The sequence below is a fragment of the Megascapheus bottae genome, chromosome 4 (genome assembly GCF_031878675.1).
Source record: "Megascapheus bottae isolate mThoBot1 chromosome 4, mThoBot2.hap1, whole genome shotgun sequence".
Taxonomy (NCBI): Eukaryota; Metazoa; Chordata; class Mammalia; order Rodentia; family Geomyidae; genus Megascapheus; species Megascapheus bottae.
This window is the reverse complement of record NC_143512.1, coordinates 48,648,778-48,672,890: the sequence shown is the minus strand read 5'-3', so window position 1 is coordinate 48,672,890 and position 24,113 is coordinate 48,648,778. Positions and strand designations below refer to the sequence as shown.

Below are 24,113 nucleotides of genomic sequence, written 5' to 3'. Positions count from 1 at the left end.
GTGTTCTTTTAGAGACTCCAGAAAGGTGAAATGAGCACTTTGCCAATTTCCAGCCAAATGATTTGGCTTCTGAGGTTTAAGTTTGTATTCAATCCTTGGCGATGCCTGATAGAGTTCTTTCTTTACCCTGATAAAGAAGACCACACCATCTAAGAGCCCAGGTCCCTACTAATTTTAGAACTGGAAATACCAAAACAGTCAGCAAAACATTGCAGTATATGGATTGCACACGGAATGATGAAGCAATGCCAGTGATTCTTAGACAAATTTTAGAGAAAATTTTTAGACTGGGTGGGGATTAACAAGAGAGGGTTGTTCTGTCAGGGAGGATAAAGGTTAAATACCAAACTAGATTATTTGCAACTATGAAATGAAACAAATCTTCTGGGGATGCTGGGGGGAGGTGGAGCGAGTGTGATTGGGAGGGTGAAATTGACTGGAGTACAGTATAAGCATATAGGAAGATATAACAGTGAAATCTGTATATCTAACATAAAAGTAATCATGATCAATAAGAGGAGGAAGAAGAGGAAAAAGAGAAAAGAGGAGGAGGAAGAGGTCGAGGAGGAAGAGGAGGAGGAGGAGGAGGAGGAAGAGGAGGAGGAGGAGAAAACTAGCAAGGGGGGAGGACGTTATTTTAGACTAGACCTTTTGTATACAAATGAGTGAAACCCTTTCAAAGTAGTCACTTGTTCAAACACAAATTTGAAATTCCTTTCCACCTATTGTCATAATACACAAGGTACTTTTGGCCAAAATTAATCTATGCAAATTACCAAGTCTGGTCTGCAATGACTTCCATTCCCCCCCACCAACAAATTAGACTCATCCTACTGGAAAAGGTAGTCTGAAGAAGCAATGTTACAAAATCTTTGAGAGATGATTTTATTTTTGCAATGAGGACAATGTGATCTCTTGAGTTACATGGAAGGGCACACCTTCATTTGGATAATTTCAACATGCTGATTTTTAAAAGTCAGACACAGGGAATAGTCTGTACACGTAATTTTTGCAGTTGTGATTAAATGTGTGATCAAAGCAGTGGGTCCAACTGCTACCTTCCAGAGGGAGCATCCCACATGGGCAGGACTTCACTATAAGCATATCAGGTAATGATGTCTTTCTGGCCTGCCTTGCCCTTCAGACAGTTTTCAGATCCAAATGGGTTACCAAGCTATCTTTTTTTTCATTAATATCTCACTTTTTTTTCCAAAACTCTACGACACTGTTTATTTCACATTTTTCTTGCTTTGTCTAAATTCATGGTAATCTATATTTTTCATCACATATCTTACTCTCAGGATTATATTTTTTAAATAATTTACAGTTTAAAGCTATGAGCCAAATTACTTTTTACTGTTCTTAGTTGGAGTCTATTAACCTTTATTAATCCCATAGTGTATTTAGTAGGTTTAAGCCATGTGATCTTTTATATCAGTGTTTCCTAGGGCATCTAGGATGGTCTCCCAAGAGATAGCATTTGTAGCTGCTTCTTAATTATAGACACATAGCACCAGGAAATGAGTTATAGTCTAACAATAAACTGTATGACAAACAGAATTAAGTTCCATTCATTGATGTAAGATTAACTTGAAGGCTTTTTTAAAAACACAAAAACTGAGGCTATTGAAGGAAGAGCGATCACATAAATTTTGATTGTCTTTGGACCACAAACAGGTTTATGAGACTTTTTTGAAGACAGTGAGCATATTTAATTAAACTTTAGCTTTCTGGTTCCCTAGTTCCCAGAGTGCCCTGGCTTAGGGAGAAGTTGGGGTAGAAGGACAGCACATCAGATCTTGCCAGGCTGAGTTAGGCCAGTGCAGCTGCTGGCTGGGCATGGGTGTGGGTGGCCACCTGTGGCTCCCGGAACAGCTGTTTGGTAGAAGGCCAGCTAAAGCCCCATGGTGGGGTGGAGACGGGAGGCCACTTGGGCGGCCAGTTCATTCTGGCATGGGCTGAAAGAACACCTGGTTTTACTCTGTGGACCCACCGCAGGTCAAAGAATGTTCTCGCTGGCGGAAACCTGATGGCCTAAGTTTTCGAGTCCCAGTGGTCTTTCTCAGACTGAAATACAGAGAAACCCACCTTCCTTCCTTAAAATTTATTCTGAAGTCAATCTTGGAATTCTCCTCCTCCAGTTGTGCTGGAATAGGTCCTTTGGTATGTCTGAAAGCAGTATAGGGGACTTTTAGGCAGTGATTGAATGTTTCGGGAGAGTGAGGAAGCCCTCTATGTGCAAGTGTTTGGCAGCTGGCTTCTCTAGCAGTCATCTTTCACTCTAAATGGGCCCTGACCTCTCCTTGTTCCCCTTCCCACAAACAGGCTTAGAGACCACTTTAGGAGGGCTCACCAGACACTAGAATTTCTGTACTGATCGATCACCAGCACCCAACAAGTTGGGAGTCTTAAGCTCCACCCTTCTCTGACCTCTGAAGCCCCTCCTGTGACCTAATATCCATTGTTTTCCAAGAAGGAAGCCCTTATTTCTTCAGACCTGATGAGTCAGTTTCCCTCTGACAGAGCAGCATCCTTCTCAACTTCCTGATCCAGTTGTAGACCAGGCAGCGCCTCCTTTATGAGCTGGCACTTCACTCATTGATTCCCTTTTGTCTGTTCACCCTCTCTGTGCCTCACTTCTAGTACTTGTAACCAGGGCATTCATAACAACATCCTCTTAGTTTTGCGGTGGCTCGTTCTAAGAGAGACCATATGTTAAACATCTACTGTAGGACCTGAGCCCCACAGGTACAGCTATATAGGCTATTTGAAAGAATGACTACCTCAGCGTCATTCTCCAGACACAGGCTCCAGACTGCCCTTGGGTGATTCTGGATTGGTACTATTGCTGCCCTAACTTGGGATTTCAGTAGTCCCACCTCCTAATCTGTTGTGACAGTAGAAATCCAATAGTAGTAAAGGGCTGTAGACCCATAAGCTAACATGCTGTCCCAAGCGCCCTTGCTGGGGACACAGAGGAGAGTCTTCCCACAAGTGCATCAGTTCCGATCTACTTGAAATCACCTTGTGATGGCCTGAGGAAGAAGGCACTCTCACTTCTGGAAGCCAGGAGTTGAGAAAGTAATGCTCCCACTGCCTCTACAAGGTAGATATGTCTCCCTAGTCCCTTTTCCAAAGGCTTAATTATTGAAGGCTTGATCCCAGCTGGTGGAGTCAATTGCTAAGATATAAGGGCTCTGACCTCCTCAGTGGATTTAGACCCTAGTGGATTCATGACTTGATGGTATTGTTGGGAGGCGTTGGAACCTTTAGAAAGTGCAGCTTAGAGGGCTAGTGGTTAAAGTGCTTGCCTAGCATGCATGAAGACCCAGGTTTGATTCCTTGGTACCACATATAGAAAAAAAGCCGGAAGTGGTGCTGAGGCTCAAGTGGTAGAGCTCTAGCCTTGAGAAAGTCCAAGGACAGTGCTCAGGCCCTGAGCTCAAGCCCAGGACTGGCAAAAAAAAAAGAAAAAAAAAAGAGAAAGTGCAGCTTAGAGGAAGAATGTCACTGAGCTATATCATTGAGGGCTACATCATTTCTCCTCCCTGCTTTTGTGTTGCTAGGAGATGAGCAGATCTTTCTTCCACCACACCCTTCTCCCATGACATTCTCTCTCACCACAGGCCTGAAAACGGATGGATGCTGCTATCCATGGACTTACACTTTTGGAATTATAAAATGACCTGGCCTTTGACAGCATAAAACCTTTAGGATGGCATTAGAGCTCCCTAGAGAGTGGCAAACTCTCTGTGGAGGGCAGATTGTCCATGGAGCCAATGCCCTTAGTACAGTTTTATTCTTTAGATACATCAAAGGAGGAGGCATGTCACTAAAGGCATGAAAACAACATGGAAGGAGAGACAAGACTCCAATCCAAGGAATCAAAGCTAAAGCAAGCCCTTTGTCTTGGCAGTCTCCAACTTCAACCTCCAGCAGGACGAGCTTTTGCAAACATAGTGATAGTACATATCCATTAAAACCAACCACTGATGCTATGATCACCCCCATTAACTGGGCATTTATAATACTTCATTCACTTGACTCCTAGGATGATTTGAGGAAAATACACTTCTAACCCTACTCATCTTACTTGGCCAAACCTAATTCCGTTCTTGTTTTTTCAGACAGGGACTCACCATGAAGCACAGGCTGGTCTCCAATTGGTGATCCTTTTTTCTTAGCTTCCTGAGTATTGGAGTTAGAGGTCTTCATCATCACTATGGCCCAACCTAATTTACTTTGTGTGTGTGTGTGTGTGTGTGTGTGTGTGCGTGTGTGTGCGTATGTGTGTGTGTGCGCACACGTGTACACGGGCATGTGCATGCGTGTGCATGTGCACATGAGACATGGAAATACTGGGTTAAAGGAGCATCATGCTTAGATATTCTATTTCTTATTACAATAGATGAACTTGTCATCATTAAAGTATTAAACAGCTAAGCATCCAGGAAGGTCTCATTCAGATTTACAGGATTTTTATATTCTAAAAAATTAAGTAGATAATAAATATATAAAATTATCCTTTTATATTATTGTTTCCTTCAATTCAGCAAACATGGTTAGCCACCTTTGGATTAAAATGAAATGTGTGAACATGGGAAAAGTATGTCCATCATGCCTTCTATGCCCCCTGAGCAATCTCTGTAGAAAAATCCATCGGGATGCATTTGGTCCTCACCTGAAGAATTTCCAGGATAAGCAAAGAAGGAAGGAGGGAGTTGTACATCCACAGAATGAAGATATGTGACAATAGCCAATTGAACTTCATTTCTAGCCTCAGAATAACTGGTTGGTCGGTACTTGGCTGTTTTGGTGGTATAGGTCCAGTGAAAATCCTGAAGCCCTTGTATCTAGACCAGACTAAAATAACCTCAGATAGGGGCAATCCCAAAGAAAGGTATTATGGTAGCCAGGCACCGGTAGTTCATGCCTATAATTCTAGCTACTCAGGAAGCTGCAATCTGAGGATCAAGGTCCAAAGCCAGCCCTAGCCAAAAAGTCCCCACAAGACTCTTATCTCCAGGTAAGCACTCAAAAACAGGAAGTGTTTCTGTGGTTCAGGTGGTAGAGCACTAGCCTTGAGCACAAAGAGGTTTAAGAACAGTGTCCCAGCCTTGAGTTCAAGCCCCACAACTGATGAGAGAGGGGGTGGGGGGTGGAGGAGTATGCACGCACACGCACTTGGTTATCTCAAGCTGTATAATTTAGATAATATAAATTGGATATCCCAAAGGAAGAATTCCTTTCACTGAATTAAACACAAGCTTTTCGGGAAACAGACCACTTTCACTGAATTGTTCTTACAAGCTGAATTTTTTTATTTTTACTAAATTATCTATATTTTAAAAATCTGTGCCTGGTGTGGAATTTCACTCCATCAAGTGTTACAATGACTTTTTTTCATTTTCATTACAAGCAAGAGAATGAATATAGGACAAGTGTTAGGAAACATGGCAATAAATTAGAATATAATTTACAAAAGCAAAAAAAGTAACAGTGTACCACATTAATACTGCATATAAAATAATAAGCAACAACTAATCACAATAATACAAAGGCAATTTCATTCTGCATTATCAAGGATAGTTAATGTGACATTCACTCAAATAGAATACTTCCTAATTGAATATACTGTAAGTCTCATGTAGTTCCAGGGATTTAATCATGGATATGTTTCCATTTCCTTTGTTTGATAGACCATTATATCAATGGCAGAAACTACTCTCAGCCATGGGTACCAATTTCCTTGGGGTTCCTTAAGCAGATGTTATTGCTTTTGCACCACCTGTCAGGGCAACCGAGCCTCCACTGAAGATCCTATTGTGATCAATTAGGAACTGAGCTTCATGAAGCTACTTGAGTGGCTACAGTAGCAGTGATATTGTAATGTGTTGTGGAATAGGTCTTTTCTCTGTTCTTTTTTTAATAAACCAGTTTAAACTCGGGGCCTACCTGCAAATGTTTAATCCTGTTACATTCTATGGTTGGTTCCATCTTGAATGGCAAGCTATGCTCCAGGGCAGGGAGTACCCTAAGTTGTGCTGGTGCACAACTCAGAGGGAACTCAGGCTTCGATCCCCTGCCCCTTCCCCTGAGGCACAGCACAGGACCCATGGGACAGCCCTTGACACGTCAGCTTCCAAGAGAAGGTACAGTAGGACCTTTGGTCAACAATGTATCTTTTTGAAATAAAAAGTGATAGTGACAATGAGATCTAATAGGAAACCTATGCCTAAACTGCCACACAAACCACGTATGCTTTATTGAATTTCACCAGGGCACATTAGCACCAAGTTAATGGTTCTCTGAAAAAGAATCAAGAGGGAATTCAAGCTTCAACTGCACACTGCCCACAGCTGCTTTCCCTTCACAAATTAGCTAGCATGGCACATGGACTGGTCTTCCAAGGGAAGTTACATGGGTTTTGACAACATCTCTTGTATATCAAGAGATCTTTCTGGAAAACTCAGGGATGGGAACTGTGGTATTGAGAGACAGGCAGAGAATGAGATGTGGATGGTTGTGAAGGAATGTACAGAAAATAAGCCAGTGCCATCTAGCTACAGTAAACCTGGAAGATTAGGTGACATTTAGTATCTGAGTTTCTTTTCCTTTTAGAAAAAAAATATGAATCATGGTGTGTCTGACACATGCCTTTCAACTGTACATATTATGCTTACCAAGTAGCCATTTAGTTTTGGTGCATGCATGATATGCATGCATGTACACCAAAGGAGGCCTGTTAGGGCACATTCACCAAGAACCTGTGATGAGCTACAGAGTATTCAAGTACAAAGTGTTACTATATATAAAGAGTACCCTTTAAAACTAAATCTAGCTGTTGAGTTTTTGAATGAGCAGGATGTAAAATAGGAAAGACACAGGCTAGTCATTTTAATTTAGGTGGATGTCCTTCTAGAATTTGACTTGCCCAAGAAACTGGGCTTCACATTTCATTGGCATTAACAAAACAGTATCCATATAAAAAAATACAAAATACTCGGTAGGATGATGGTGAAAATCACGCCGTACGATCTCTATCTAGTCCTAGTGAGATTTTCTTCTTTGGTTGTTGTCCCTTGCCTACTTTCAAACTCAAAGCAATAGCACATTTTATGTGCAAGCACACTCATCTACCTGCATACTCAAAAGCTCCTGCATGCGCTCGTGTGCACACACAAGTACACACATGCACACATACTCACATGCACACATACACTTGCTCTTATATAAATAAACGCCCTTCTACCATATCAAAGAAGAGACATCCGGAACGAATCATAATTGTCAGCATGTTGCAAAAGGGGCAGCCTGATTGTTACTGAGCCTATCTTTTGCATGGCATCATCTCAGTAAGCTGGACGGGCATGTAACAATCGAAGGCAGAAGCTGATCTGTGGCTGGTGAAGATGTAAACACAGTGAGTTTTGAGGGGCGCAGGCACTCAAGTGAAAAATAAGTCATCCTGTGTGGTGTGGTGGTAGTTAGGGGCCCCATATTTCAGTCTCTACCATACCACAGGTCTGGCTTCTGGATGGAATTGAAATGTTTTTCTCTTAAAGTTTTTAATGGAAATCTCAGCTTCACTTGCACATTGGCAAGTTGGCCACCGTCTCTTAGCACTGAATTTATAGTCTTGCACAGCTGCAGCAACCGATGCTCTGCTTTAAACTAAGTCCCTCATTGTCCACGTTAATATAGTTTTATATATGGCTCACAGCAGTGTTCAGAACAGGGGGATTATTCCTAAGGAAATTAAGTGGAATGGAGAAAAAGAATACAAACTTCCATTACTTTTGATTTATAATTGGTCCTTAAATTACAGTTCAAAGCCCATTTTTTATAATTTAAATTGTGGTGCTGTTATAGTGAGATAAAGTATAGTAAATATTTTTTAAGCTATGACTTAAGAATTCTGAATCTTCTTTACTTCCATAGTTAACCAAGTCATAACAGCTACATTTTTAAACAGTTTTAAATACAAATGGTTTCAGTGTCATTGCTAAGTCCATAATAAAAATTATCTTAATGGTCCACGGAGGTAAACAGGCTATTGGATTTACTCGAAAGAACACAAACGCTCCACAGTAAGCAGTCTCCCTGTGTTGTTTGGATCTCTCCAATCTGGCATTCCCTCCTAATATCGTGTCCAGCACTTTGGATCAATAAATCCCACTTCACAGAAGTTAAAATAATATTGAAATCCTGTCAGCTAGGGCTGACCAGTGGTTACGTTTTCCACAGGGTAATGCTTTTGCAAGGACATCAATCCTCTTCCTCTGGGTGGCTCTTCTTGATGGATGCATTTCCACGATGAAATGACAAGGCTCTCTCTCTGGCTTTCCGTGGGTCAGTGTCCTTGGCAGGTCTTACAACACATCTGTCTGAAGTATGCTCGACTGCAGAACTTGAACTTCAGCACCAGTGGGCAATAAGCCACTTTGTTCACATCTTTGCACTCTAACGAATGGGGGCAGAAAATGGAAAACAATTAGGGGCACATAAACAAGTTCATAAACAAGCTGATGTGCCTGGATGTTTAGCAAGGACTTTGCTGTTCCCTCCATCCCCCGACCCCCATTCTGGGCCAATCCACCTTGGCTTCCACATCCATGTGGTTTTTGTTTTTGTTTTTAAGCATGCTCTGTCTGGTACAGCCTACCAGAAACATTCTTTTGATAGAGTTTAGCACAAAATTTCTTTAAAAATAAGTTTGCAAGGCTTTTCTTCCAGACTTTTATAAGTATGGTGCATGCCCACTGCGTCTTGAAAGAATTACCATTTGTTGGGATAAGTGATCACTTTAGACAGCTTGGAAACATGAGTCATTTTTCTTACAGAGCTTTTATTGCTTCTTTCTCAAGGGCTATTTTATTCAGCAGTGCAAGGTTATCCCAAATCAAACATGAATTGTATTGTTTGATACCAAAGTACACGTCTCAAGAGAATCTTTGCATCTGTGAGGCAGGGGATGGGCCTGGGCGGAAGAAAAGGACTGCTGATGCTGGCCTAGATTCTGCAATGCACTAGACAAAGAGGAAAGCTTGGAGGGGTTGGCCTCAAATGGCAGCAGTCTGTGGGTTATGGAAACATGTAGAAATGTCTTTTTTTAATTTGGAAGTGAGACATGGCCTCCTTTTTTCCTATGTGTATTTTCTCTTCAGTGCTAGAATTGCCACAGTTGCAGTCTGTAGTTGTTGCAGCCAGAAGGTGAATAAATGCTCTTTCCCCAGCTCCACTTGTGGCTGTTTGCAGAGGTGGCCACAGCAGCATCTCCACCCACCAGCCACATAATGCCATAGCTGCCAACAATGGCAGTGATATTCTTCTTCGGATTCTGCTCACTTTTATCTGGAGATCTAAGAGTACTTTATCAATCTAGTACTTAAATTCTTATACACTTCCAAGAACAAAAGTTGCACCTTTGTTTTTTCCAGGTTGGCTCCACTGAAGCATCCTGGGTAAACCAGCTAAAGTAATTAGGACTCAGGTAGGGTGAGGTTTGCTTGTTTTTTTGTTTTTTGTTTTTTTTCCTGGCATCAGATGTCCACTAAACCTCTAAGAAACTAGTATCTGATACATGAGCCACAGGATAAACATGGAAAAATTAAATGCAAAAAATGGGAAACTTTCTAGTTCTTCTTATTAGAAATGTAAGGTAACAATCTTACTGATCTCACTTTAAAAGCCCTTTCAATGACAGTCTTAAAATTTGAAACTGGAATCCTCAACTCCTCTAAACACATAAACTCTGCCACTAACTCAAGATTTGATTTACAAAGAAAATAATATTTAGAAATACGAACAGAAACTTTTCACATGAGGAGTCTCAGTAAATTTGAGTTTTGGCTGGAAGATGGCTAAGAAGTACAAAAAATATTCTTTAAACTTTGTACTAAAAATTGGATAATGCCTGATGAATCCCACGTGAATCTGAGGTGAGCAGAGTGCATATTGTAAGCTAGAGGTATGATCAGTAAACATACCTAACTCTCCAAAAATTAAAATATGAATATTTTGTGGGATTTTTTTTGGGGGGGGGGAGATTGTACCGTTACCAAGAGAAATCTATTGTCAATGTAAACAGTCACCAAAATGCACAAAAAACCTAAGTCTACCCTGGTAATACAATATCACTCATCTTTAATCCCAAATCACATTACATTCTACAACAGGTCTTTGTTTAAAATACAAAAGTAAACTTTGGCTTTGACTTTCTTTGCCAAAATATAAAAATGATTTAGCTGATAAACAGATAGAAGAGAACTGGTTGTTTTAATAGCACAAGGACATAAAATTAGAAGCCGGACTGCTTGGATTTAATACTAACTCTGCTGTGTACTACCTTTATGAAACAATCACTTCCCTTCTTAGTTTTTCATTAGTCCCTAAGAGTGATTATTCATTCTACCATGGAACATGGGTGAGTACAGATTTATCAATTCAAACAATTGCATAGAAAATACAGGGTAAGTGTAAGAGATTGAATTGCTATTATCATCATTAGTGATGTAGTCTCTGATTGCCAGAAGTTGGGAAAGAAACAAGAAGTTAAACCCTAAACTTTTCAGTGGGAATGCAATATTTGGATTGCTTTTAGGAAAATACTGCCCTAAGAATACAAGTTCAGTTGTCTCAGTCATTTAGAGTAGCCTAAATTATTGCTTTATTTCATCAGTTTACATGAGTAGACAGATAATGTTTAGATACACCAAGAAATTTTAATACTATGTTATAGAAACTATCTTGAAAACATTAATACAGAAATGGAGGAACAAAGGGTACACCAATGTAGCAATATTACTCACTGGGCACCATGTTGAAAATGAACTATATAATTTGTGAGTGGGATGGGAGAGAAAAAGTGGGAGAGTGAAGAAAAAGATGACATTTTCTAAAAGGAAATGTACTCTTTGCCCGACTTATGTAACTGCAACCTATCTGTTTAATAATGATTTTTAATAAAGAAAGGTAAAAAAAAAGACCTACTTTAAATTGGATTGGTGCATTCAGCCTTGACAGTTTTAGCTTAGCAAGAGAGGATTGATTTGTTCTAGGCTTGGATTGACTTGCTGACCTAATGATGATGTAGTTGAGGGGTTATAACTACACTGGTCTTACTCATTCTCAAAACTCATTACAATCAGAAAGTCAAAATAAAATCCAGGGAAACATACATAAATCACATTTTCCCACTAAAATCAAAATAGTAATAAAATGTTGTGTTTTAATGTAGGGTCAATCATAAATAGACATTGATTTCTGGGTAATACTTAAATTTTTCTCTATACCAAGTAGTATTTTTTTCATGTATTTTTATTGTAATTAAAAGGTTACATGATATTACCAAGTAGTATTTTTATCTCCAAATAAATATTTCTAGATATATTAATAAATTTGTTAGGTCTCTTCTTTCTACCTCTCCTTCCTACTCTTCTCCCAATTCATTCACCCTTTCTTCTTCTCTCCTCCTCCCTCTTATAATTGAGACAGGGTCTTACTATGTAGGCTAACTTGTCCTCAAATTCATGGTCTCCCAGCATAGGTTTTCAAAAAATATATTTTCTATAAATTCATCTGCCTTAAGCTTTTTGATCTTTATTATCATACTTTTTTTAGTTTACACAAGTGTTCTATCACTGGCCTATATCCCTACCCATTTTCTTATATTTTAAAATCATGGACTCTAAGGCATATGGGTCACAGATTTTAAGAAGAAAGAATATGATTTTTCTGTCCCACTATCAGCTGGGCATACTGGCTATACTAGCTGACTACTCTCCTGGGAGGAGAATAGCAAAACCCTCTGCCAACTTTTTTCTTGAAAGTACGTTGGTTTCTTTATTTATGGTTTCTTTTTTGCTTTTCTTTACTTTGTTTTGTTGTGGCTGCAGGGCCTGGGCACTGCCCCGTGCTTCTTTTGCTCAAGACTTAATGGTCTACCATGTGAGCTAGCCACATCATCACGTCCGGCTTTTTCTGAGTAGTCTGTTGGAGATAAGATTCTCAAGGACTGGACTGTCTTGCCTGGGCTGGCTTTGAACTACAATCCTCAGATCTTAGCCTCCCGAGTAATCAAAATTACAATGATTCCACTGGCACCCAGCTTATTATTATATAGTTTCAAGGACACATTCTAGGACCTAACTAGTCTCTCCTTTTACACTCCATTCCATTTCTGCTTAACACCCCCCCCCCCCACACACACACACTACTAAAGACCAAAGAATTCTAGTAGGAAAAGAAAAACAATGTATGGAGTATGCCAAAATTCTTAGAAACACATCAAGGACCTAAAGTCAGTCCCTGTGTTCTGTGCTAGATCCATTATTAGGATTGTAAATAACTTGCCACACATATTGGAGTGGTTCTTATTGACAACCTAAGCTTTGGTAAAGTTGAGTGATGAAATTAGACAACCAGTTTCATAGGCAGCACATTGATCTACTTACCATTGATGTGCCAATGAGATTTTTCCAGGTGCTTTACATTAGTCTTTCAAAAACATTGATCTAAAAGATATGCTTTCAAAAGCCTTACACATTTAGCATACAGTTGGATTTAAATTCATTCTGACTTTGAAGTCTTGATTTGGCCTAGTGAATAGAAGACCAGCTCCTCAAATGGAGTGCGTTAGCATTTAGTTCATCAAACACTCTAGAGCTTGCCAACTGGAGTGCATGGAGACACCCACACACAGATCTTTCTGTGACCACAGTGAGCTCTTCAGCATCTGCCTTTAGAATAGCACCATCAATTCTCAGTGCCTAGGAACTGTTTATGAGATTCAGATGAACATAGTAAGTTGAGTTAGGAATTAAGCACCTAAGTCACATCTTTTAGATTGAAAAAAAGAAAGTACAAAACAGCTATGTTTTTGACAGACTACCCATAAAAATGGAGAGCTTGGTAAGAAATGGAAAGGCAGAGATGAGCATGATGCTTTCCTGGTACAGGCATTGGGGTTGGGGGAGTGTTCTCTGTGAGATCGTCTTAATAAGATCGCACACAGCTCTTGGCATTTTATACATTTTATACATCCTAGCCAAAGTGGAAATAACAAATCTCATCTGGGAGCATTTTTACCTAGTTCCTTTTATCTTGAAACAAGGTGATAACCAGCTATCAAGCGCTATTCTGATTTCATATCACCACGGATGATTCCTTTCTCTCCTTACTTTCCCATTTTATTTTTGTCCTGTTCAATTCCCTGGATGCCACCCACACTCAGCCTCCATGTGGTATAACACAACCCAAATCCAGACAGCCAGGAATGTGAACCTAAACTCTAAGTGAATTACGAGCTCTTTGAAGTGGTAAATTAAAAATTAAAAACTGACCTTTCCTACCTCCTAGAAATCAGCATTCAATGGTCTTTATTGTTTTTATCACTGATTTTAATACCTCAGATTCCACACTAAATTCAGTAGCTATTTTGTTCCAGTGGTCTCAGCATGAGCCTGGAAGGCTTTCCCAAGAGATTCTTTGTTGAGGGAGACTCAGATCCATCAAAGCCACTATCAGACATCATAGACTAGTAAACCCATGTACTCTAACCACATGTTTACTGGGTTGGTTACCAGCTCATGGCATACCGTGAACCATTACCTGACAGCAATAAATACTAAGTGACACAGTGTCTTGTGCTCTCAAGAAGTAGAAGGGACTCACCAGACACACTACAAGGAAACTTGAAACTGCATGCACAAGGCAAAAATGGCATTTTTGGACAGTTTCCCATGAGCTTGAGTAAGCTAGTCCCAGCCAGCATACATACTTGGAAATTATTTGTAGGATTTTGAATGCAGTGGCAGTGTGACTATAATTCAACCTCTACAGTAATGTTGTGTTGCTCTCATGAGTGGCAATCTGTTAAGCTGTCCAGATCATGCTCAAGTTTTACCCTTTTGCTGACAGCTTTCAGACAGAAAACTAAAGCAGATGTTGAATATAGTAAATTATACCTCCCTTTTTCCTTTTCCTATTTCCTTTCCACTATTTTAGCTTCATGATATCTTTCCTCTCTCTCTCATTTTCTCTTTAGTTGTCAAAACTCTCCACTTCTTCATTCTTCCATTTATTTTACTATCTTGAACTATCTATCTATCTATCTATCTATCTATCTATCTATCTATCTATCTATCTATCTTGTTGTTGCTGCTAGTTAACTGAACCCAGGGCCTTGCGCAAGTTAGGTAAGCACAGCTGTATTACTGAGCTATATTCCTAGCCCGAAGAATCCTACTTTATAGACTGACAGGGACTCAGCTCTGATAGTTATTTTCGAGCAGGGCCCCACAACTAGGTTTCTTCTTAGTTAAATGTGTTATCTGTTGTTCATACGCACCTCTATTTTGTGTGGAAAAGCACTCTTAACCCCATTCACCATGTTATACTTGCCTCCAGATTCTTTTTTTTTTTTGCCAGTCCTGGGCTTGAGCTCAGGGCCTACTCCCTGTCCTAGGACTTTCTCAAGGTTAGAGCTCTACCACTTGAGCCTCAGCACCACTTCCAGCTTTTTTCTATGCATGTGGTACCGAGGAATCGAACCCGGGTCTTCGTGCATGCTAGGCAAGCACTCTACCACTAGGCTAAACTCCCGGCCCCCAGATTCTTAACAGCTTTTACTTCACATGGTGGGAGGCTTACAGATATGTGCCACTTTGCCTAGCTTGTGTGTTGAGATGGATTTTTGCCATTTTTTTTTGCCTGAGATGACCTCACATTGAGATTCTCCCAATCTCCATTTCATGGATGACACCTGATTTTTTTATTTCTAATTTCTTGATGTACGTATTTCTTGTATATAGTAGTAGAATTCAAGACATTTTTTGAATGATCGATAAAATGAATAAAACTCTGTTATTTAGATAAAAGATAGGAAAATTCAGGATTTGGGCCGACTCTGTCATTATTGAAAGGAATTTCTCCATTATCTAAGAAAAAGAAACATTATAGAGTACTGTCATCCTGCTTTATTAAGAGCTTCATAATTATGTCCACTTTCTACAATGAGGAAATGAACATTTCTCTACTACAACTACTTTTTTTTTACTACAATTACTTTTAGACATATGCTTTCCTCACACATAATAATTAGGAATTGGATCTTAATAATGGCAGAGATTTATCTCATCAAAACAAAGTTTTTACTTTTAAGAGTAGCTCATTACACAGGGCAAGGACAAGAGTCCCTGTGGAGCTTCAATGTTGCAGAGGTAGCTTCTCTGACTCAGGACTAGGTTTTCTTCACATTCACATTTCTGACTACAGAAAGTCACTAGGTCAAACTGACAAGGGTGGACAAGAGTCCCTTCTAGAAATGTGACCTTTTAATAAGTGTGACATTGTTACGTATATTCAGCTATGGTTGGTGTCCAGCCATTTACTGGACATCATTTGCTGGTTGGACATAGACCACAACTGAATACAAGAGAGTGAGTTGCCCATTTTGCCCCTTAAAATCCATTAGATCTGTCACTTGTATTTAAGAGGGTTTGGCAAGCCTGAGTCCTTCCAAGGTTATGATGCAGCCTCACACCTATCCCCTCTGGAACTGTACTCCCGCCCTCAGATACCTCCATCCTCTTCTCCACCTAGAGACTCTCATTGCTTATGCATGTAACTCTTACTTCTGCTAACATCCAATCTATGATGCACTTAAGATTCTACTAAGAAAGAAAAGGTATTGACTTTAAACAGTTTTGATTATTATTCTACTGAAATGCTTGAAATAATAAAGATTTCATAACATGCTTGAAACAATAATAAAAAAAAAAGAGTGGCTCATTAGGCAACATCTTCCTTTAAAAAAAAACCAACATTCCAACTTGGCCATGACCTTAGGGATTACCCACTCTAATTTCTTGCTTGATAGATCGGTAGACTTACCTCTAAAGAAGTTAAGTGACTTAGCAAGGCTATAGCATTCCCAGAGTCAGCATTAAACTTAGATCTGATATTAGTCACTGGACTAATATCAGCTTTCACCACCTTCTTTACAAACTATGTAACTATGGGTTCCTAGAAATACTAGAGGTATCATGAAAGACCACAGGCTCTTTACCTTCAGTACTAGAGATGGGAGTATTGTCACATTTGCTTTCACACTGTTGCATGGATGGAGGCCGAACCGTGTCTGGACAGTCAGTAGATGCTTGTCCAGTATAGGAGAGGCACTGCACAGTACGCATTTGTTGTCCAAGGCCACATTGAGCAGAACACTGCATTCAAAGACAGAGAAATTCCAGTTTCACCAATTCTCAGTATGCAACAGTAAAGCTCACAGGTAGCTCATCATTGAGAGATAATTTGTTCTATTACAGAATTGATTCTAAAACTCATACTATTGCCCTAGAAAGCCAGAGTTCCCAGAAGATAAGAGATGGTGGTTTCTTGTGCTATCTCTCCAACAATTCCATGCAATATTGTTGAAATGTAATGGGAGTGCAATGAGAAAATTCCAGTGAAGAAACAGAATACTCAAAGATTCTAGAGCTGGGGGATCACTTTTAATCCCTAGTTATTTTAGGTATATAGGTCAATAACCTGGTGGTCTATTAGATTATCCCTAGTGTAGTAGCAGTGATTGGTATGAAGCCTGCTAAGGGATCATTTTTAAAAAGTTTGAATAAGCACTTGAATTTTTCTAAGGTATCATAGGCCACAAACCTGAGAGATGATCAGATATTAGCCAGTTAGCATGTTTCCCTTTCCTTGTTCATCTGCTCAGGGATTCTGTCTCTTTAGGATTGAAGTTACTACAAGACTGAGTGTAGCTGGAACTACTCAACTGTCTAGATTGAGGAATGGAAATAGATCTGTTCTTTGGGCCTACCCCTCAAAAACCCATGAGGCTGTGATCAAAAGGATAAAGAGCTTACCAGTGCCAAGACAGGGGATGGTACGTTTACAAAGTACGCACAAGCTTTACTTCATTTTGTGTGCAATAACTCTCAGATCATTCACCAGATTTGCAAAGTATCCATATAGACATAAAAATGGTTTCTTGTAAAGAATGAGAAGTAAATGTGTTCTAAAATGTACAAAAGTGTATAATATCATAATGTAGGATGAAACTGACAATTTTGTGGAGAAACACTTATCAAGTGTACTCCATTTGAGAAAGTTGCTATTCAGAGTTGCAAGCTTTATTTTATTTAATTATTTTACTTTGTTTCTAACTTCCAAAGAGCTTGGCACAGAGGAAATATGTTTCCTTACCTCAGTGGGCACTGAAAATCTTTACCCTTTCCCAAGGACAGAGAGCAAGTGCATATAAGTACTGATATACTCCAGAAATGTTAACTTTTTTGACCATGCTCCAGTGGGTTTTGGCCAGAAGTTTACTACTTATGGGGACCAAACCCAGAGCTTCATGCACACTAAATAATCATTTTCTTGAGCTACTTCATAGCTTTGAAATGCAATTTCTAACAAGTAATGTCAGGTAAACAAAACTATACACTGCAGTTTATTTGAATCTTGGAAATTAGAAAATGACTAGTGATAGGCAAAGAAAAGAAAACAAAGGGATGTATGTAGCTGGAGAACACGACTTAGTGTGACATGCTGCCACTTTTTTGCTCCTGCTTGGATTCCAGTGTGCTAATGGTGACACTCAAACCCTTCCAAAGCCACAACCTCAAGAACCTCAGGTTTACATTTTAGGGTCCAACAAGAACCATCAATCCAGCCACCTTACCTGGCCCCAATCTCCTGTCACCCAGCGAGGAGGTGGGCAGCGGCCCAAGCTACAGCGGATTCGAACAGGAGGTTTGCTTTCATCTGGACATTGTGAGGCTGGGAAAGTTTTAGAAAGATCACTGCTTTTGCACAGAACAATCCGATGTTTGAATCCTGGACCACACTTTGGAGTACACTAGAAATAAAACAAAAACATGAGTAACAAAAGGATAAAGGCAAAATTTTGAGGAAAGACTTTAAAGAAAGAATGTGCATGTGTAAACAATATACATATATATGTGTGCATTAATATATATACATACACACATATTCATGCACACTAAATTCTAGGCAAAATCTCTTAGGTACAAAATTCCTTAAAAGTTTTAAAACAGAAGCTCTTTGATCTTTTCCTTAAAGTCTTAAAGAGCTGAAGTCTGTGTTTGTTTTTCTTTTTCTATTTCTATTCCCTCTCCCCCCCGCCCCCTGCTAATCTGGGGGCTTGAATTTGGCTTTGACTCTTCCTGTGCTTCATTTTGCTCAAGGCTAGTCCTCTACCAGTTGAACACAGTGCCATGTCTGGCTTTTCCTGGGATATTCATTGGAGATGAGTCGTACAGATTTTACTGCTTGGGCTGGCTTCCTACAGAGACTCAGACCTCAGCCTCCTAAGTAGCCAGGATTATAGGCCTGAGCTACCAGTGTCTGACTCAGTATTTGCTTTTCTTGGCTAATTTATTTTCTTCTTTTACTAAGGATAGGCTTATTCCTCTATTTCTCCTTATCCTTGGCTTTATTCAGCTGTGATAAGATGGTCCTCATTTTTGGAATGTGGAATTCTTGGTTTTCTACTTGCTGCTGTAGTTTTCTTAAATGACATTTTTTGGTATTAGTAGACCATAAAAACTTATCTTTGTGAAACAACTACTCGCATAGTGTGGTACCTAAGAATATCTAGGTATTGCACAAAGAAGGGAAGGAAGGAAGGAAGGAAGGAAAGAAAGAAAAGCCTTTCCTCCAGCTTAGAAAGTTTCATTAAAACTAATTTTGAAAGATGATAATACATAGTTTTTTTTCCAAGACAGACTTAGAAGAAGCAAAAGAGAGAAATTCCTTTTCATAACCCAATAATACCCTTCAATCCTGCTGTCCCTCACTCTATCCATATAATCAATCTCTAGGTATCATTGACCTTGTAAGTCTCATCTGTTAATTTCTCTCCATCTGCACTGTCACTAAACTTACTTTAGACAAACATTATTTCCCAGTGGAATTTTGCAACTACTTCCTAATAGTTCTCTGTTAGGTCCACCTGGAAGAAATGACTTTTTCCCTTGGCTCTCTCCCCCTGTACCCTGGAAATCCTGGCCCAGCACCTATAACCCCAGCAACTGGCATGCCTGAGGGCAGTGGGAGGTCCCCCAGTCTGAGGTATTTCCCCATTACATCCACTTCCACTGTGTCTATACCCCTCCCCCTATACAATCTCTCACTTCCTCCCTTTTTTAGCTCTCTTGCTCTGCCTGACTCCATGTTGGGGGGCAGGAGGTCTATTTTCTCATCACACAATAAACCCTCTTCTCCTGAACTGTGTGTAGTTTCCTTTCTGCAAACTTTACATTCTCCTGTTTTTTTTTTCCCTCTTGCCTCACTCTAATCCATTTTCTGAACATCAGAGGAAATTTTGTAAAGCACAAATCAGATAATATTGCCTTTTAGCTTCAGAAAAGTCCTCAATGGTTTACTATTGCTTTGAAGATAAATTTTAAACTCTTTGAATGTGCATATTGTATCATGAGAGCAAGTTTCCACTTAACCTCTTCAGATTAATTTCTCTATATCTCTGCCATGCTAAATATTTGTAGTAGCCTCTAGTGCTATCCTAATGCCAGGCACAAGCTAACAGCACTGCTACTGCAGCTGGAACTTCAGTGATTGCTAACTACCACAATGCCCCACCCCCCACCTAACTACACTATTAGCTCTTCTTTTTTAATTGTTTTTTTTGTGTCAGTCCTGGCTGCATAAGCTGGGGGGCTAGGCACCGTCTCTGAGATTCTTTTGGCTCAAAGCTAGAGCTCTGCCACTAGAGCTACCGTCACACTTCCAGATTGATTTGGTGATTAATTTGAGAGATTTTCCTGCCTGGGCTTGCTTTGAACTTCAGTCCTCAGATCTCTCCCTCCTGAGTACCTAGGATTACAAGTATGAGCCACTGGAGCTTGGCTTACTATGAACTATTGTTGATGAAAAACCATATGCCCTGTAAACATTACCCTGACAATAAAATACAAAACCAAACTAGAGAAATAAAAAAGAAAAACTGCATGCTAGGTATTATGCTTAAACTCCTCTGAGATGGCAATTACAATTATACTTTTAGAACAAAAAAGTTAAGTAACTGGTAGAAAGTTGCAAATATTAAATATGTACAGATAAGTCATGGGTAACTGTCTAGATAGTAAATATTATAGTAATAACTCTTTCTTGGATGTAAGACCTTGTAATATGTACTTGGCTTATATGGCTGAATTTAATCCCCATAGCAACTCTATCACTTTATACTTCAAATATGCAATAATTTCTGTGGAATAAAGCGTCTTTATTCCAAACTCTTGATTTTGTCTCAATTTGCCTTTTAACTTCAAAGCCAATCTCTTCCATTATTCCAACAAAGTGTTAGGGGGTTTCTAGTACCCTCTTAGTGCAGTGGGTCATCTGGATCATAGGAACACTAAATAATGTACTATTTTACATTCCATTAAGTCTTCATAGTTTAGCTCAAATACTTTATCTCGTGAGTATTTGAGAATTATTATAAATGGGGAAAGGGTAACTAACTTAATGAAGAGTAAATAGCAAATAACAAAGTTAGAACTAATTCCTAACCTTCTGATTCATTCTTCAGGATCTACCCATTATCTATTCCTCTGTAATTACAGTATTCTAGACTGCTCTTCATACTGATAAAAATTCATAAGAATACATAATAATATAAATTAACAGATTATTGTAAAAAGTACATTGAGGTAAAATATAAAGGATAGAAGATCCCTTCATATTTCAGAAAATAGAAAGCACATGGGTTATATAGAAACTAGGTATTGATTTTGAGGTTATAATTAGTATCTAACTTGGAAGCAAAGAATGAAAAAGTAAAGTACTTCTAGCATTCTTTTGCCCCCCTTCCCATTTTAAAATTATATGTATGTATAGAAAAGACTGAGACATATGCATTTTTGCAAATTCTAATATCTTTTTCTCCAGTAGCAAGGAATTTCTCCTATTATTTTAAGAATGTAATCATCTCAAGCAGTCTATACTAAGAGGATATGCCAAGTTCTGCTTACAATTAAGGGAGGCAGACAATGCAGACAGACATTTCATCCAGATGTGTCTGAGAAGTCTCAAAGAAATCAAACCCAAACAAAACAAGACTGATGATGATGACAATGATGATGATAATAATAAAACTAATAATAATAATATAGAGTAGCACTAATATATCTTAATTATCAGGCAGTGTTCTAAATCTTTGTATGTAGTGATCTCCTTAATCATCACAAAAACCCTATTTATAAACACTATGGTCGCACCTGTTTGCAAGTGAGAAAACTGAAGACTGGGGAGTACAGACAAATCCAGAATGGCAGCTTCCTGTCAGAAGAAAGCTTGGAAACACAAGTGTCAAAGGCACATGCCATCTGAAGGATACTATGCACTTACATGCAAAACTAATTAATCACATCTTCTACCCTGGCAAGACATGGTTTGGGAAAATTATACCCCAAAATCCACTAAATAAGAGCTCAACAGAGGGAATGGCTAAAAACTACAGTAGTTCTCCATTTTTCTGTGGTTTTGCTTTCCACACTTTTGTGGTCTGGAGATATTGAATGGAAAATTTCAAAAATAGTTAATTCATGTTTTAAATTGCACACCATTCTGAGCAGTGTGTTGAAATCTCCTGCAGTCATGCCTGGAACACAAATCATCTTTGTCCAGCATTCCATAATGTGCATACTACTACACCCTCCTCTCTGGTAACCATCTTGATTTAGCAACCAGATCGACTTACCAGAATGCACTTGTGTTCAAGGAACCTTTATTTTACTTAGGAATGGCCTCCCCAAATGCAAAATTGGTGATGCTGGGCATTTGACTCTGATAAAGGAAAAGCTACAAAATATTTCATTTCATTGAAAAGGCAAAAACTTCCAATATAAGAAAAATAAAATCATATGGTGAGGTTATTAAGATCTATGGCAAGAACCTATATTCTATCTGTGAAACTATGCAGCAAAAGGAAATATATATTTGCTAATTGGACACACTGTGTGGTCAGTACTTAGGGTAAAAAAAATTGGTTTATGTGTAAAAGACATGGTATATCTTCTACTTAGCTACAATATTGTTGAGTTGTAAGAGGGCATCAGCAAGATATCCTCTGACATGAGGGACAGCAAGCCATTTGATACAGAATGGAAATTTGATATAGATTTGGGAATAGGTCTGGTATGAAAAATCCAAAAACCGCTGAGGGGGTTGTATCTGCCAATGAGGTTGTCACATTTATCACGATGTTGTAGAAGTTAAGGAGAAAGGAAACTATACTTTGTCTTCCACTGTGATGAAACCAGGCACTTCTGAAAGAAAATAACCAATACAATCTATTTTCACAGAAGTGTAAACAAGACCATACACACAAAATAATAGATACTATGCTAGCAGAGTGGAGGGCATAGGAAAAGGCCAGGTGTATGGTGTAGAATGCATGTGCTCTCAAACACAGGAACAGAAACAGTATTTGGAGAAAGTCATCATGACAAAGTTTTGTTTTTTTATTCTTTTTAGGTCTAATCATTGTTCTGTTAAGATATTTCTCAATCCCATTTTCCTACCGCTATGTTCTCATCCTGAGAATGGAAGCTAAATGGAAAACTGCCCTCAAAAGTCCTTGTCTATGAGAAAGGGTATCAATGTATGTGAATTAATGTACCTTCTATCTGGTGAATATAATGTAACCCTTCTGTTAATTACAATAAAAACTATATGAAAAAAAGTCCTTGTCTCTGATGTCATGAGCATACAATGGATCTGATCCCAGGCCAAACCAACCAACCAACCAACCAACCAAACCAAACCAGATTTACAGCACTCTCTCTGCTCAACTAGTGCTTATAGTTGGTTGAACCCTGTAGAATTTTGATTTTATTTTGTACATGCATGATCCCTTCTAAAAATTATAACCTTTGTGTGGGTTCCTACCAGAAAGGTAGAACAGCTCCTGTCCTACTTTGGGCCAAATGTAAACAACGTGAGCAAGTGTCTACATCTGGCTTATTGGGAGACTGGGTTCAAGCCTCTGGTCTATGGCCCATGAGAGATGATATTCACATCACTTTTATTTGTGTGCATTAAAAAAGTCTTCAGTTTTGTTAGTTATTTCTAACCTATTACTATGCCTAATATATTTAAATTTTGTCTTCATGACATATATTTTTGCGATAAAACATGGATATATAGGCTTATGCATAAATCATGGAACTGGGTATTCAATGAGGGGACCTCACATATAAGAGGATACTATTATACATCTCTACCACATTTTTTATTCAGTAGATACACTAAGCCCAAACTCTACAGATCTTAAATGGGAATGCTTCAGAATACTTCTCCATGGTAATCACTGGTCTATACCACATAAAAGATGTGTTTCTGCATGGTTTTTGAATATGCTATAAATCCTCTAGTCATTGCAAGAAATTCAAATAGTTCAGTAATAAAATTTTATTTGGGGACTAAAGAATATAGTTACAAATATAAAACTCCATCATTCTTTCATATAATAAATCAGAAAATAGTAGGGTAGAAGACATTACTCCAGTGGAAAGTCTATTCTCTAATAAAATTATTTCTGTTTTTCTCCATTGTAGGTAAATAATTATTCTACCCTCTTACATTCATAAATTTCAGACCTCACGATTATTTTAAATCAGACCAGACCACCTATATAGGAGGTGGTTTTTATGAGGCACCTTTACGATTAAAAAGCAAAAACATATTTTGTAAGAAAAAAGTACTTAAAACCACACCAGGGAAAGCAATTTGGCCCTCACTTATAAAAGAAACATTGCACAAATCAATCTGATTCCTGTCTGTAATACCAGCATCTAGGCTGAGGCAGGAGGTTGATGAGTTCAAGGGCAGGCTGGACTACATAGTAAGCCCATCCTTCTCCCTCCTTTCCTCTCTCAAACACACACACACACATACACACACACACAAATAGAAATACTAGTATTTTGAGATTAGACTGAGTTCTCCCTGCAGTGGTGTGCTTAACTAATCACAGCATGCAAGTGGAACCTAAGAGCACTGAAGTTGGTAGCGCCATTGTCTTCTCAAACAAGACACCGGCCCTT

The 24,113-nt window shown here is 38.9% G+C and overlaps 1 protein-coding gene across 1 annotated transcript in view; it reads right to left on the bottom strand.

Moving 5' to 3' along the window:
• Positions 1 to 7,231: 7,231 nt before the first annotated feature.
• Positions 7,232 to 24,113, bottom strand: part of Adamts6 (ADAM metallopeptidase with thrombospondin type 1 motif 6) — a 187,597-nt gene continuing 170,715 nt past the window's right edge. The window contains exons 22-24 of the mRNA XM_090331864.1: positions 17,708 to 17,884; positions 16,070 to 16,226; positions 7,232 to 8,463 (exon numbers count right to left, since the gene is read on the bottom strand). Of these exons, the coding sequence (XP_090187990.1) occupies positions 8,354 to 8,463; positions 16,070 to 16,226; positions 17,708 to 17,884 (444 nt within the window). The 3' untranslated portion in view covers positions 7,232 to 8,353. The remainder of the gene's footprint in view (positions 8,464 to 16,069; positions 16,227 to 17,707; positions 17,885 to 24,113) is intronic.